The 16,732-nt window shown below is 37.4% G+C and overlaps 1 protein-coding gene across 1 annotated transcript; it reads left to right on the forward strand.

The window, feature by feature from the left end:
- Positions 1 to 15,094: 15,094 nt before the first annotated feature.
- On the forward strand, positions 15,095 to 15,469 carry LOC148948216 (uncharacterized). Its single transcript, XM_089094619.1, has one exon. The coding sequence runs from the start codon at positions 15,095 to 15,097 to the stop codon at positions 15,467 to 15,469; it is 375 nt and encodes a 124-aa protein (XP_088950745.1).
- The last annotated feature ends 1,263 nt before the right edge of the window (positions 15,470 to 16,732 follow it).

Below are 16,732 nucleotides of genomic sequence, written 5' to 3' on the forward strand. Positions count from 1 at the left end.
CTACGTGTTTGCGTTCAAAATGGATCAAGTTCTGAAACATGTCTATGAAAATATTGGTGAAGTGGGAAGTTTAAGTTCCCCCAAAACGCTTTCTAAAGTTGCTTCTGACAGCACATTAAAAAAAGGAAAAGAGTATCTACATAATGAACCAAGTTACACACTGCATCGGAATCGCAGGCTTCGTGGCAAACAATATCGACAAACTAAAGCCTTTTTCCCTCTGCATATAATGCAAACGGATCTTTTAACTTTAGACGTAATTCAACGGCGTCACAATACACCCTACAAATATATTCTAGTGGCAATCAGTGTCTTTTGTCGCTATGCCTATGCAATTCCATTACGGTCAAAGAGAGGTGTTGAAGTTGCTCTGGCCATTGAAAGTATTCTTGAACAGGATTGCTATAGAAAAATTCAATCGGATCGTGGTAGCGAATTTGTTAGTCCCCATGTGCAAAAGGTTCTATTGAAATATAATACAACACTTTATCATAGTCACAGCCCGATAAAGGCTGCATTGGCTGAACGATTGATAAGAACGATTCGTCTATTAATTTCAAGATATTGTACGCTGAAAAATACACCTGCTTTTATTCATGATTTAGATAAAATCATACGGATATACAACCATCGACCTCATCGATCTCTGTCCAACTCAAGCCCTCGGGAAGTTCATTGCAGTGAAAATACATTTGATGCTTTTCTAAAGCAATACTCCAATGACAATGAGAAGAAAAAGAGGAAATAGAAAAAATTCAATGTTGGTGATACTGTTCGAATTCATAGAACCACCAATATTTTTGAAAAGGGGAATTATTTATGGAGCACCGAACTTTTTAAAGTGTCCAAAATCCTGGACACCGAACCCACGACATATCGACTGCGAGACACCAAAGATGATGAGATTGTCGGCGGTTTTTATGAATATGAACTGCAAAAAGTTAGAAACACTAGTCGAAATTTATCAAATTGAAAAGATATTAAAGAGTCGTATCGTAGGGGCAAGAGACAGTTGCTTGTTCGCTGGCTAGGATACAACTCTGATTTTGATTCTTGGGTTGCAGTTGAAGACATTAACAATGCCCAATGATTTCTATGTGACTTTCATGTCCAATTTTTCCGATCCTCTCTACAATGATTTGAATAGAACAAATGATTTTTGGACGAAAATCTCTCCCACCATCAAATTCAACGATGCAAAATATGAAGTGGCTCTTGTCGACTGTATTCTCAAAAATACCTACGACATCCTGAGAAAAGATCGTAAATATGATATAAAAATTAGACCCTATGATTGGCCACCACCACCCTCAGGTGATCAAGAACAAATTCAAAAAATCAATTGGATGAATTACCCATATATTGAATTACCCTACGAGGAACTCACCTGTATGAATGATTTATGTCATTCTATTAACAAAAGAATTTCCACTCATAAAAAAGAGCTTTTCATTTCAACTATTCAAAGGAGGAGGGCAAGATCTATATTAGGTCACCTATTGCCGATGAAAAGATTATTCTCAATGATAACCTAAAGGATGTTCTTGGCTTTAAGCTCAATATAATCAATGGTAAAAGTGCCGGTAACACTAATTTCATTTTTGCTGACTACCCGCCTGACTTCTCCACGGACACTTGTATATTTCTCTACGCTTCATTTGTGGAAATATTTCGGGTTGGTAATTCAAATTTTCCCCTCCTACAAGTTCTGGAAAGAAAGAACAATCAAGAGCATATTCACCACTACAGTATAAAGCGTCTTAAATATAGTCCCTTAGTCACTTCCTGTTTGGAACTCTTTCAGTTAACACTACTAACTGAATTGGGTGATCCCATAGCAATTTCAAAAGGTTTGGCTGTGATTGCAAGCCATTTTCGACCCATCGTTCAACAACAAGATGTGAAATAGAAAAGTGGTATTCATTTGTCCTGATATTGACTGCTATGTTAATACTCTTGGCCCAATACAACAGGGCAATGGAATGGACTATTACAAAGGTCACTCGTCAATGTCTGGCTGCGATCTTGGCAGTTAATTTGCTAAGCTGTTTCGCTCTGCACTACCTCTGGCTAGAAAATATATCGTACCGGCTGCGACAGATTTTGCATCCTCTACACTATACGATTGGGGCTCTGGCAAGGATTTTAAAAAAATTCTTCGTAAAATCTCAGGTCCAATGCACGAACCCTTGGCGAGAGATTAAAACAAAATGGAAAAGGTTTAAAAAGGTCGAGAAACAATGCATCACTCATCAGTCTCTACTCAGGTCGGAAACGAAAGACATCACCACTCTTGTCAAAGAAAAGAAGGAAAAAGCCAACACGTACTGTAAACAGAAGAAGAAGCCCCAGGAAGAGAATTGTTAGATCGAAATTAGATTTCTTTTCCTAAGATGTCCTACCTGCCACATAAGGATTCTCAACCTTCAATCACCGCCTCATTGAATCTATTCAATGCAGAAAATATTGATATGAGTGTCAAGCATGGATACTATGAACAATTTTATCCACAACAACCCCTCTCTGATAATATCCACTATAAATGTATTCCAATGAAGACTATTTTATGGACATGTCTTCGACATTTATAGTTTTACAAATGAAAGTCCGGAAATCCGATAATACATTGCCAATTCGGGCCGATGGAATATCCTATGAAAATTGTATATTACATAATTTATTTCGTCAAATCAGTGTCTACATCAATGGCACGCTGGTGAGCACAAGCAACAATCTCTCAAATTATACACGCTATAAGCAATATATGCTGATGACACCCAAGTCATACAAGGAATTGTGAGGCACCTCCAATGGATATGAATATATTACTAATACTGATAGTACAGATGCACTTAAAAATGCTACAACTAGCGAATTACATCTAGTTGGAAAAATATATCATGAAATATTTAATATACCCCAATGGCTACCACCCAATGTTAAAGTAGATGTAAAACAGACGCTTGCACCATCCAATTTCATATTGAGAAAAGAACTTGTTGCCAATCCTGATGTGAATCTCTCCCTCACCTCGGCAATACATCATGTACGCAAACAACAAGTCATGAGTTCTATTGCTTTGGCAGTGGAAAAACTGAGAGCCAGTGGAAATAATATTAAACTACTTTTTCCTCATACAATCACCAATTAACATCATATTACCATGGGGTCACGCACCTTCACCGACTCATCCTTTATCAATGGCGAAATTCCGTCAAAACTCGCTTTAGCATTTGTAAAAAGCGCCAGTGCAATAGGATCGTGGACTGGATGTCCACATAAATTTGAAATGTTTGGACTTTCATCTCTTGTGTGCAAAGTAAACAGTATCCCACTCTACAATCTATCTTTTGATAAATCCCGTAGAACATTGTATGAGTTGACCATGCAAACCCTAGGTCATGATTCGCAACTATTTGAAAATGGTATAACCGAAGAAATGTTTGCTAAAACACATGGTATGATTGTACTAGATTATTTTGTCTGGTACGCAGGATATGAGTATAGTACGTACGGGGAGTGTGCGTTTAGAGTGTACATTTGCCGGCCCATTGGCTGAGAGTAGTGCACTAATCTCACTAAATCAATATGAAACCTATTGGGAAATCACTCCCGAAGGCAGTGTTCTACTAGACTTGGCACAATGAACACCAGTCAAATAATCAATGTATTTAATATGGATCCCTACATGTCCCAGTACAAATCCTATTGTCTGCCCTCAGACTTTCTTGGAAAAATTTAAACTGCGAAAAATACCTTAATTATTTTTAATAGCATTCCGTCGACTGTGCTGACGGGTCATTGGCTGTGCATCTTTCAAACAATGAAGAAAATTGAATTTTTTGACCTTTTTTGCCTACCCCATAAAGTTTACAAACCCCACATCATCAACCACATTGAAAGCAGTGGAAAGACTATTATTAAAAATCGGAAGAGAGTGAAGGATCTAATGAGTAATAGTAGCAGCGTCAATGCACTGCTATATTTTGTGTTCCGATGTCGCGACTATACTTACAAGCAGTTTCTCTTCATTTATGGTGACAATCCACGTCTGAACGACTTTCTAGTGAAAAATATCGTCTCAGACCTATATAATATTGATTTCAGTGCCCTAAGAGGAAAGTGCTTAAAAAATGTTTGTGAATTTGTTTATTAATAAAATGCATATATATGCAACAATGTCTTTAAAACTTCAATTTAGATTTCTTCTTCTTCGGTGTATAGGCAACTGTCTTGAACCACTAATGCTGGTAAATCATTTGGACTCACTGTGGATTCATTTGGATTCATTGGCTGCAAAGTCAGGGTCACATTTTCTACAATACAATGTAAATTCACTCTTGTTATATCTCTTTGTATAGTCAATGATACTAGTTCCATTCATATTGTAAAATTCACGTGTTTCAATTTGCTTATTTGAAACAATATCACACGTAGTATTTTCAAGTGGTGAATCACATTCGGTAACTGCCAAATAAAAATCAGTTGGTTTATAGTCATAATAGGCAGTGTCGTCACAACGATGACGTAGAAACCGAATGGTCTTGTTACCTCAACAGTTGAATCGTAGACATGACTCCTCTTCTCAGAAAAATTTAAATCCACGACGATGCTAATCTCGTAGAAATAAACTAAAATCACGCTTGGGATTCTTTCTAATCATAGCGAGGTAAGTATTCTCCCACTGATCACATTTATCATAGTGACAATTGGAGCACAGATGTCCTCTAGGGTGAGAGTCACACACCTCTTCAAGACATGAATTACATCTTTAATTTGTACTGCATAGCTTCTATGTAATTTACAAGGATTACATAATTTACACTTTTCACTATAGTCATCAATAATTGTACTATTCTCACACTGAGTCCAACTGCCAAGAGTGTACATGCATAGTGGACATGTATAGAACATTTTTTTTTGGTTTCCGATGTCAACTCTCTCTCACAGCTAAAACGAAACTGATCATCCCTGCTGACAGATAAATTCAAAGTTGAAGAATGGAAGAGAACTAGCTATGTGACGTCACCTCTTTTGAATCGTGGGGGGAGCCATCTACATTGAATCTATTGGCAATGTTTTCAAAAGTGTATCCACGATATTATTCTGCTTTGTTCCAATTAATATATCAATAAATTGAGTATAAGCATTTGAGTCATATAATAGTCCAATGGGGGAGAATCAGTTTTCATTATAATGTCAAGTGTTTCCCGAGAGAATATCCTGCGTTGAAGAGATAACTCGAGGAAATCGCCATCCAAAATCAAATGTTTTTCCATAAACACAAGATTCGATCTAATTCTCTCTTTCTCAAATTTATTCATTTGTTAATTCTTTCACTCTGACTGCTGACTCTAGACTGACCATGATTCGTTAGCCTAATATTCTAACCTGACAAAAAGAAAGGGAACATTTTCGATGTCGAAACAATTTTATTGAATAATTACAACAATAATACTAAGTATATACAATTAGCGATACAGTTTATTGTCTTCGATAAGTTTCACTAATGCACTTAAAGCACATTGAAGTCTATTCACATGTGCTATATCAACTTTTGCAGCGAAACATAATTGATCCTCCATTTTAAATTTGCTCACGGATATCACATTGCTTGCATATACTTCATCCCATTCCAGACAAAGCCGTGATCCTCTCGTGATTTCCACCGTAATGTTTGGTGCTCTTGTATTATTGCCATCAAATCCACTATCAACTTCTAATAGGGTAAACATTCCACTCATCATCAGCACAAATATATCCAAATCAGTAAAGTCAAACTGTTCTTCTCACTCCTTTGAATTCTATTCACAGACTAATAAAAAAACTATAGCAAAAATCCTCTCCCGCTATATTCTCTGCAATCCTCTCCCGCTAATATGTAACCAGCCCCCTGATTGGCTTAGAAGGAGATCTAACCAGCCCTCTGATTGGCTTAGAAGGAGACAAGTGATTCTGTTTCCCGTTATCGGATCAATAAAATTCCCCCACCGATTATGTAATCAATTTCTCGGAAATTCACTGGTCCTAGTCGATTAGGCAATCATTTCTCGGAAATCCTCTCCCCTTCGATTATGCAATCAATTTCTCGGAAATTCACTTGTCCTAGTCAATTACGCAATCAATTTCTCTGATATCCCTTCCCCCCCCCCCTCTTGTCCTAGATCAATACATCTCTTCCCCACCGTTAATGCGCATGTCCAAACTTCGCCCCCGAGACAATACACATGGAAACAATAAATAAATCGACCTTGACATCATTCATTAGACTCGATCGATAATCCTTGAATAAATTATGTCCCACCAGCGTTAGACTAAATTGTAGATGGCAGCAATGGTGCCCGTCACGAGTTGATAGGTCATTCCTACTCAAATTCTATATCACCTAATTTCATGCTTCCTACCCCTGGGATATGAGGTTCTGAAACTCCTAATAAATCCAGCTCGCATCGTCTGAATCCGTCAGTCAGAATGTCGATACGATAGTCATTTTTTAATGTCGTAACATTCCAAGTTCCAATTTTTATGTTCTTTAAATCATTGAAATTATTTTCGCCTCAGGAAAAGCAATGATCTCGGATACCAGTGCAAGACGGGGATCACATATCTTCTCAAGGCTACACCGAAGAGCTTAAACCGGCTTAGAACCGGACAGCAATAAGTCCCTGGGACTTTCATGAATGGAGGCTTTGTGAAATCCTGGGCCCATCTTGGTCACAACATGGTTTTCAGCACTTGGCGATGCTCTTCTATCAACAAGAGTCGAAATCCTGCACAGACAGTTTCAAGCCTATTACCTCCGACTCATTATATATTCATGCCTACAAATACTATGCTACTACGGGGAGGCAACCCATAACAGATAAATTAGCTAGGAAGAGGTTATTCAGCCCAAAGACGCTCATCAAAACATACCAAGCCCAGAAGAATTGTCCATTAGTCAGAATCCCGTGCGAATGCTGTGTCGTTTACTAGGCTATAATTTCCTCGAGGGGCGCCACTCCTCAAGTGGGAATAGAGTTGACCGCAAGGCCCCCTGTCTTGCAGGTGCCCCGAAAAAGTTGAGGCAACCCTTTGCAGAGGCCGCTGTCCATAGATCTGGATCTTACGCCCTGCCACAGTTGTCCTCCTATAGAGGATCCTCCCGCGATGGTGTTCTGCATCACCATGCAATTTAAACCATTACTGGGAGAAGGTTTGCAACTCATGGGACTTTTGTGGGCCCTTTCGAGTGTACATTTGAGGGGCCTTCTTCCTCCTCCGCCTGTATTTCTGACCCCGGGCAATGGTGCCCCAGATTCTATTATGGACCCCCAGGAATAAGGTCCCCCCTTGGTCCGTGCCTCCTATGGAGGTACCCTACATATCTGTAGAGCGTTCCCCTATCACCACCTGGGGACACGCTGAATGGCCTGGGGGAGGCCAGAATTAATCTCTCCTAGATACTAATCAATAGATACAGAATCAAAATGTGTGAAAGGTTTTTTTTTCTGCTCTCTATTTTTTGTGAGTATGTGTGTTTTTTGCATTTAATGTGGTTAAATGATTAATAATTTAATATTTGAATATCTTGTTTCGTGAACCCCCTCTTTTACAGGCCATGGATCCTTTGTGGGGAACTTGTGCTTGTGCTATTGAGTTGTTTTTGCTGGTTTTTCTTTTGGTTGAAATATATCTTATCTTAAAAAAAATATATATACGATATATATATATACATACATACATATATACATACACATACACGTATATACATATACATACATACATATACATATATACACACATACACTCACATACATTAGGCACAAAATTGTGACACAAATTTGGAAACTTTATGGACGTAAACCCATTTGCTAATGATAGCATGTCAGTTTCTCTTCACCTTTTCCTACAAATGAGTATTTACGAAGATTTTATTTTGGCTTCTTATAAACAAATATGTTTCCCTTTACAAGTATAAAACCTATTTACAAGGATTAATTTGAATGTTTTTCTTTATTGTTCTAATTTAGCTTAGAATTTTCATGTTTTGAGTTTCCATATTAAATAAAATAGTTAAATAAAAGTAGCGCAAAACACACTGAGGGATAGTGAAAACCCTCAAATTTAGTTTGTGCTTTGTGCTATACTCTGTTGCAAAATTCCGATTTTTTTACTTAGTTTCTTGACTCCTTTACAATGATAAAAGAAAATAATAAACAAAACCTAGGCTCGAAATTCTGAAATTGAAAAAGCTTTAGCGCTTTGTGTCAACTCAGACCTTTTTTCTGTCTAAATAAATTCTAATACCTGGCTATACATGACTTATGAAGCAAAGAAGAAAAAAAAATAAAACAATAAATGAAAAATAAAATCAAATAGGCAAGAAAAACGAGGATAGTGTCAGCCAGTGGAAAAACACGAACCGAAAACAAGCAGATATCTCGACAAGGACTTACGTCAAGGTATTTTCTCTTCTCGTGAAGTTTGCTTCAAAAAGTTAGATTTTGTTTTTTCTTATTATTTTTTCTGAGCACTGAAGACGACTTGGCGGAGGCCCTTGTCGAAACTGCCCACTTTCAGTTCACGTTCCTCCACTGGCCAACACTACCCTCTCCCTTCTAGCCCATTTGACTTTACCCCTCATTTATATCTTCCTTTCTCTCTTTAAATTAAAAATTTTTGTAAATGTTTTCGTTTCCTAAATTATACAGAGAGAAAATAGAAATATACCATATCGTATTAGAAAAACTTAGCAGATGGCATTGTCAAGGTTTAAAGAACAAAGCCATCTATTGAATGGCTTTGTTGGCACATTAGCAGGAGAAGGGTGAAAGACACACTCCTCCCAAAATAAACATACTTAATTCATTGTTAAGTGTGTTTTTGTCCTATTTCAATCTTTTAATATTATGTTAATTAGCCAAAATTCCTATATAGAATACAGAAAGCGATATTAAAAATACGCTGTAAGATGGGTTTTCGAGCTAACCTTTACAATAAAAGGGCACGAGTCACTTCTATTCAACCTCAAAGTCAACTGACTTTAAAAAAGAGATAAGTGACAAAGAATGGTACATTCTTGCTGCCCCAAGGATATTTCCTTTTGACAAAAATAGTTAACAACTGAAAAAAAAAACTCACTCTAAATAGCTCGCACCGCCCAATTTTATTTTGCGAAAAATACTTGGCACTGCACTTGATATAACAATCTCCATCACTTCGGCAATACTTCATGTACGAAATCAGCAAGTTATGAGTTTTGTTGCCTTGGCAATTGAAAAATTAAGAGCCTCTAAAATTAGTGTCGAATTGCTCGTTCCTCATACAATCACGAATCAACGTCATATTGCGAATCGACGCCATAACGCCATAATCAACGTACGCGTACCTATACCGATTCATCATTTATCAATGGCAAGATTTCATCGAAACTGATATCTAAATAAAATTTCGAAACTCAAAAGTGCCAATTTTTGAAGGAATCGGTTGTTCCCGGTAGGCTGCAAGTAACGCTCATGCTTTAAGGGGGAGGGGGGAGTAGTCCAAGTACATTTTGTGGTATTTCCAGATTTTTTAAGTTTGGCTTGTTATGTAATTAATATAAACAATATTTTCCACAAAATAAGTTTTTCAAAGAAAAGTAAAGAACTCCATTAAACAAAAATGAGCAAAAGTAAAATAAAAAAATCTACCAAGCGTGAAACTACCACAAATCAGCATTGATAAATAACTGAAACCCAAAACAAACAGAAATTACTATTAATAACCGAGTCAGACTCAAAACGAGCAGAAATTAACATAAGTTGGGCTCAAAACCCCTATGCCTTCCCAAGGCCAGAACATAATTCGCACTTTACTGAAAAAATATAAATGTTTTTACTTTTACAACTTTAATAAATCAAATATTATTAACATTTTAATTACTAAACTTCAGTATATGTATATTAAACTGACATTGCACATCGATTTGTATTTTTTTCAGTAAAGTGCAAATTATGTTCTGGCCTTGAGAAGGTATAGGGATTTCGAGCCCTACTCGTGTTAATTTCTACTCGCTTTGAGTTTGGCTCGATTATTTATTGTAATTTACGTTCATTTTGGGTTTCATTTGTTTATCAATGCTGATTTATGGTAGTTTCACGTTTGGTAGATTATTTGATTTTATTTTTGCTCATTTTTGTTTAATAGAGTTCTTTACTTTTGTTTGAAAAACTTATTTTGTGGAAAATCTTTTTTAATTTATTTCTGTTCGTTTTATATTGACATAGTATTTTCAGGAAAAAAGAAAATAATTCTTTAAATCTTTTTGTTTTTTCAAGACTTTATAGTTTGGCCTGATATTTGTATGCTGGAGAAAAAATTTCAGCAATTTCTAACATTAGACACCCTTTTCAAAATCTGGACACAAACAATAGTGTTTAATTTAGTTTCATACCTCCTCTAGTTGACCTGAAATAGAATATATGATACCATTCGCCAAAAAAATCTGTTTAATTTCTTTGATAGCTTGAATACACTCACGCTATTTTGATTTGGTTAAATCTTAAGAGCTAAAGTAGCCCCGAAAGTTTGAACTTAATACCCTCAGTCGTTCTTGGGATACTGCTGAGATGCCTTTTTGGGAATTAGCATTAACACAGTGAATTTGGTTTAATCTTAAGGCAACATTTGGTTGTTAAACATAATGGGCAAATAGGAGGAAGGGTGTGTGAGGGGGAATAGTTGCCCTCCACTCATTTTCGACTATTAAAAAGGGCATTAGCCCTTTCTATTGTCAATCGAATGAGACCTTTCTAAAGTTCTTAAGACAAATCTTTCGATACGAAGTGCCCTGGTCTGAACAAAAAAAAGAAAGAAAAAAGAATATATTGTACCCACATCGATCTTTACTATAAAAATGTCAAGCCTTCGAATCACTTCCGACTATTAAAAAGGGCGCTATACCTTTCAATTTCCAATCGATTGAGCCTTTTTTTTTAATTTCTATGACAACGCTTTATATAAACACCTTATATGCCCCAAGAGCATAAATTACGACCCTTGCCCTGAGGGTTAAGAGGAGGTTGTCATCCTCAAAGAACTATTTTTCCAAAACTTTCAACTACGTTAAACAAAATGGCTGTCTCAAAATTTTGATTGGATGTGTTTGGGGAAATGGTGGGTGCGAGAGGGGCGTTAGTTGCTCTCCAATCACTTTCAACTATTAAAAAAGGCACTAGCCCTTTCAATTTCCAATCGAATGAGCCCTTTTGAAGTTTCTACAGCAACGCTTTCAATAAAAACCTTACATGCCCCCAAGGCATAACTTGTGTAGCCTTGCCCGGGGAAGGGGGCGTTGTCATCCTCAAATACCTAATTTCCAGAGCTTTCAACCACGTTGAAGAAAATGCCTATCTCAAAATTTTGATTGGATGTGTTTGGGGAAATGGTGGGCGTGAGAGGGGGGTTAGTAGCTCTCCAATTACTTCCGACTATTTGAAAGGGCACTGGCCCTTTCAATTTCCAATCAAATGAGCCCTTTTTGAAGTTTCTACTACAAAACTTTCTATATAAACCTTATTTGCCCCAGGGCATAACTGACAACCCTTGACCTGAGGTCTGTGAGGGGGTTGTAATCCTCAAAGACATTATTCTGGACCTTCCTACTACGTTGGACAAAATGGCTATCTAGAAATTTTTATTGGATGTGCTTGGGGAAATGGTGGGCATGAGAGGGGGGTTACCTGCCATCCAATCACTTTCGACTATCAAAAATAGCGTTCCATACGCTATTTTTGGAAAAAAATGTGCCCCGGACCCAGACCCCTTCCCACTTAGAGGTTGGAGAAGCGTAGGCATAGGATTTTGGAACCCCTCAAAGTTGTATCTTCAAAGAAGGATTACTTATTATTATATTTATTTATTCATATTATTTACTTTTTATGCTATTTGATAGACATAATAAAACTATTTGTAATGTATTTAGAGAGATCATAGCACTTAAAACCTGTTTGCATTTTTTTTTTCTGTGATATTTTTCTAGTTGTTAGGTTACTTTCCAACTTTTTTTTGTTTATCGCTTTTCTACACCTGTGTGTCTAAAGTATTTTGGTGTTTATGAGGGGGAAGGGGGAATATGATTGGTAAAATAATTTAGACATACCTACATTTTCCTAGGTTTTGAAAACCTCAAAAATCTCTTCAGAAAGATAGTTACTCTTTCCTAACTGTCGAGGTTGACCACCTTCAAAAATCGTGTACATCATTTTGTGTAGCATGGATTTCTAGGCATTATTTGAAAGACGATCAGATATTAAATAAAAACAGTTTTGGCACTTCCAGTAAATTAGCATGCTAGCATTCAATTAGAATGCTAGCAACTAGCATTCAACCGAGCAAGTTCGAAAATTTACCTGTGCTGTATTCCGTGCCAAGTACACTGTGACGTAATCTATTGGATAAACAAACTAATTATTGGATAAGCTAACTAACCGCTGGCGGACGTGATTTATTGCAAGGCACTTTTGGAAAACGAGGGGATTTAATTAGCCCCCTTTCCAGTAAGTTTTCGTGTTTTTTATTTAACATAATTTTCTGAAGGTGTTGAAGGAAAATGTAAAGGATGGCTGAATGATGGCAGTCTAGCCCAATAATTTTGAGACCGTTTAGCCAATAATTTTGAAAGCGGCAATTAAAGGTTGTTTTATTATTTTGCGCCTATTGAGGACAGTATTTACAGCATAATCATTAAGGTGCCGACAGAGATTCGAAGGGAGAAGAATTGGTTAGGCGGCTGAGGAAAGACAATGGCAAGTAAAGTGTCTTGTTCAGATAAAAGAAAGTCACAGATTCTAACGGAGGCGGTGGAAAAATGCGCTCTGATTCAGAAGTGAAGTTCTAACGCAACGAAAGTGCTGAAGAACAATTAATCATACTGACAAACCACATAAACCAAATGAAAGTTAAAGCAAAACAGTGAACTGACAAAATCTAAAAGGAGTTGGACTTAAAAATCAGCCAAGAAGTTAACGCCGCTGTCATCAAACTGGGTGCTGCAAATCAGAGAACAGAACTGAGTGAGTCTACAATCGAAAACATCAAAACTGAGATTTATACTAATCTGTCGCTCGATCTTGAGAAAATGTTGAAAGACAAGTTCTGTGAACTTGACCGGCGTTTAAAATCCCTTGAGAAGTCCGTTTCCGATATCGATCTAGCTACTAAGGCTGTGAAAGCTTCAGTCAGTGAAATTAAAGGGACAATAGACAATCACAACGAGACCCTTGCACAAGCGTCCCTAGGTAACCAACTGATATTTTTTGGCCTCGAAGAAGATGTCACAACGAATACTGTTATCAAGGAGACCATAGAAAACAAACTTATGGAAATATGTGCGCAGAAATTTCCAGGCATTCCTTTAGATGCCTCTGATATTGTCTTTGCCAGAAGAATAGGACGCAAAGTGTCAAATCTGCCAATACCTACTGTAGTGACACTTTCAAACCTTAGAGTTCGGTCGCAGATTTAAAAAAATAGGAATTAACTTAAGGGGTCTAGAATGTTTGTCACTGAATGCCTAAAAAAAACTAAGCGTGAGTTATTTGCATACGCAAAAACTGAATTTGGACTGAAAAATGTCTGGACCACTGATGGGAATTTTATGGTCAAAACCGGACCCACAAGTACCCGTAAAGTGTCAAATAAGGATGAGATTATCATTTTGAAAAGATATCTTGATACTTTGATCGGGGGCATTTAAAACCAAGAAAGTGTATTGATAATAATATTCATGGATGTAATTAATTTGTAACATTGTTGCTTTTCTACCTTAGTGCTACCATTTCTTTTTCTCTTTCTACTTCTTATCCTGCTTATGCCTCTCTTCTTGTTGTGATAGACGGTCAGATTTCTCAGACTCAAAAAAAAAGGGGGTGGAGGGAAGGAACAGAGATTTTTTCACATGAGGGTTGCCCGTTTTTGGCCAAGTCATCATCAGCACACATCACGAAATACTACAAACACCGGAACACTCCTGTTATTACTACTTTCCTCCACTATCATTATTTAGTCTAATTGATGAAAATAAAAAACATCGTTGATCTCGATGATGAATGATTTTTCATTCTCAACTAAACAGTCCCTGCTAAAAACCGCATTTTTCAATCTGCTAGGATGCGGATGACAAGTCAGCTACTGATCCCATGATAGGCAGGGTGAATGCCTCGTCCAGCTCATATGCAACACCCCAAGAATATCCTAATGGAATACTTCCTGCTATTTCTACTAATGATAAATTTAATCTTTTCTGCCATAATGTTCAAGGAATTAAACACAAATGGGATGATATTCTTACATTCGCTGGTGAAAACAAAAATCCTTTTAGTTTAGTTGGTTTAACTGAAACTTGGCTGTCTTCTCAAGATGACATGTCGCCATACTGTTTTCCCGGTTTTGAAGCCATACATAATCCACGGCACGTAACAAAGTGCTCCGGTGGCATTAAATTATTCGTAAATGATTCTATCTCTTACAAGTGCCACGGTGACTTGGAATCAATTTTTAATGGTGCGGTCGAACGTTGTCAATCTGTCTACTCAATAGTCATTGAAATTCCTTGAAAGTCATCTCCAGTAGATTTCGTGTGCCTTTTTTATAAGCCACCGCCATTTCCAAGTGACATTTTCTGTTCGCAAGTTGAGCAGCTTATGTCGGAGTATAATGAATGTGGTCGAGGTAAAAATACATGTCTTATGGGCGACTTTAACATCAACTTGCTGACGACTGACAGTGACGCCAATTCGCGCTCGTTCCTTGATACAACTGAATTATCTGGTCTTCTCCCCTCTGTATTCTTTCCCACACGGTATTGTTCAGGTAGAAATACTGATTGAATACGGTTCAGTTTACCGAACACAGAAATAGACTGTACCTGAAAGCTTGTAAATCTACAACTCGTGAAGCGAGAGAGACATACAAAAAGTACATTAAACAGATTAGTACGTAACGCAATAAGGCAGTATTATGCGGAGAGAATAAATGAATGTAGAGTAACTTGAGAAAAGCATGGGAGGTTGTTAATGAAATAATTTGTCAAAAAAGGAAGAATATGACTATACCTAAAGAAATAATAAATATGCGGGGTGAGACAGTATCAAGCGAATCTCGTGCTGATGCTTTTAATCAATTTTTCGTTAATCAGACATCTCTACATGCTTCTGGCCCATCTCCTGAACAAACCCATAGTAGAACAATATCAGGTCTTTTTCTAGCACCATGTACGAAAGAGAAATTACTAGGGATTATCAGTAAGCTGCCTAATGGCAAAACCCAAGACACCTTTGGGTTGTGCAACTATATCTTGAAGAAGGCCTCTGCAGGTCTTGTAGCTCCACTTACACACTTGGTCAACCTTTCACCAGCAACCGGAGTTTATCCTAATGTGTTCAAAACTGCCCAAGTCCTTCCCCTCTACAAAAAAGGAGACATGAGTCTTATCTCTAATTATTGACCCATATCAATCCTACCGGTTACATTAAAAGTCCTCGAGCGAGTGGTTTATAACAGAGTATATAGATTCCTCGATGTCAAGCAGCTACTCTCTTCCCCTCAATACGGGTTTCGACGTTATCACTCAACTTTGCATGCCTTAGTTGATTCAGTTGAACACATATAAATAGCCAGGATGCTGGAGAAAAGGTACTAGGGATTTCTCTGGATTTCAATAAAGCTTTCGATACGGTATGCCATTCAATCCTCCTCACAAAATTACACTCGTTTGGAATATATGGTGTTGCTCACGAGTGGTTTTCAACGTACCTGACTGATCGTAAGCAGTGCGTAATTGTGGAGGGTAGTGTGTCGCCAGAATTACTGGTAAAATTCTAGCGTACCTCAGGGGTCGGTACTTGGACCGCTCTTGTTTATTTTGTATATCAATGACCTGACAACATGTCTTACTACAAATGCACACCCAGCACTATTCGCTGATGACTCAAATATCTTCATTGCTGCTGAATCATCCGAGTCTGACCAAATATCTGACTGGTGTTTTCGTAACAAAATGCAGGTAAATGCTACAAAAAGCTGCATCATAGTCTTCACTTCTGCTCCTACAAACTCCTCATTGTCTCACAATGTCGCACTGTCAATCAATGGAAATCCCATTCCTCAGACCACAGTCACAAAGTTCCTTGGCGTATTTGTAAATTCCTCTCTTTCGTTCAAACATTACATATCCCAGCTGTCTTCAACAGTCTCACGGCAAACATCAATGTTACATAGAGCTAGCCTGCTTCTAAGTGCTGACATGATGGAAATGCTTTATAATGCTTTTGTCTTCCCCTACTTGAACTACTGCTGTTCTGTATGGGGCAATACATTCAAATCTCATCTAGTATCATTAAAAAGATCACAAAACCGTGCAGTTAACACCACATATTGCCTCCCCAGGCTATACCTCTCAACAGACCTATACAGAGACACTGCAACAATAGATATAACAGAGATTATTAACGTTAGTAATCTGCGTTTAGCACACTCGACAATATCGAATAGAATTCTTCGAACTTTGTAGCACAATTCATCGAGGAAGAGCTCTCCGCTGCAACAAGTACAATTTTAAGCTACCGAGAAAAAGGCTTACAAGCTCTCAACACTCTCCAGTTTACAGAAGTATTTCTGTATGGAAATCAATTAATGAATCTATTAAACCCATAAAATCATTTGGCATACTCCAAAAACGATACCTCTCTTACGCAGTATTGGATACTAG

This window comes from Artemia sp. Qi Xiang Cuo, chromosome 9, assembly GCF_049724085.1.
Source record: "Artemia sp. Qi Xiang Cuo chromosome 9, ASM4972408v1, whole genome shotgun sequence".
NCBI lineage: Eukaryota > Metazoa > Arthropoda > Branchiopoda > Anostraca > Artemiidae > Artemia > Artemia sp. Qi Xiang Cuo.

What these genes read in the sequence shown, in the direction of transcription:
- LOC148948216 (XM_089094619.1), top strand. Translation starts at nt 15,095, where the DNA reads ATGCGGGGTGAGACAGTATCAAGCGAATCTCGTGCTGATGCTTTTAAT.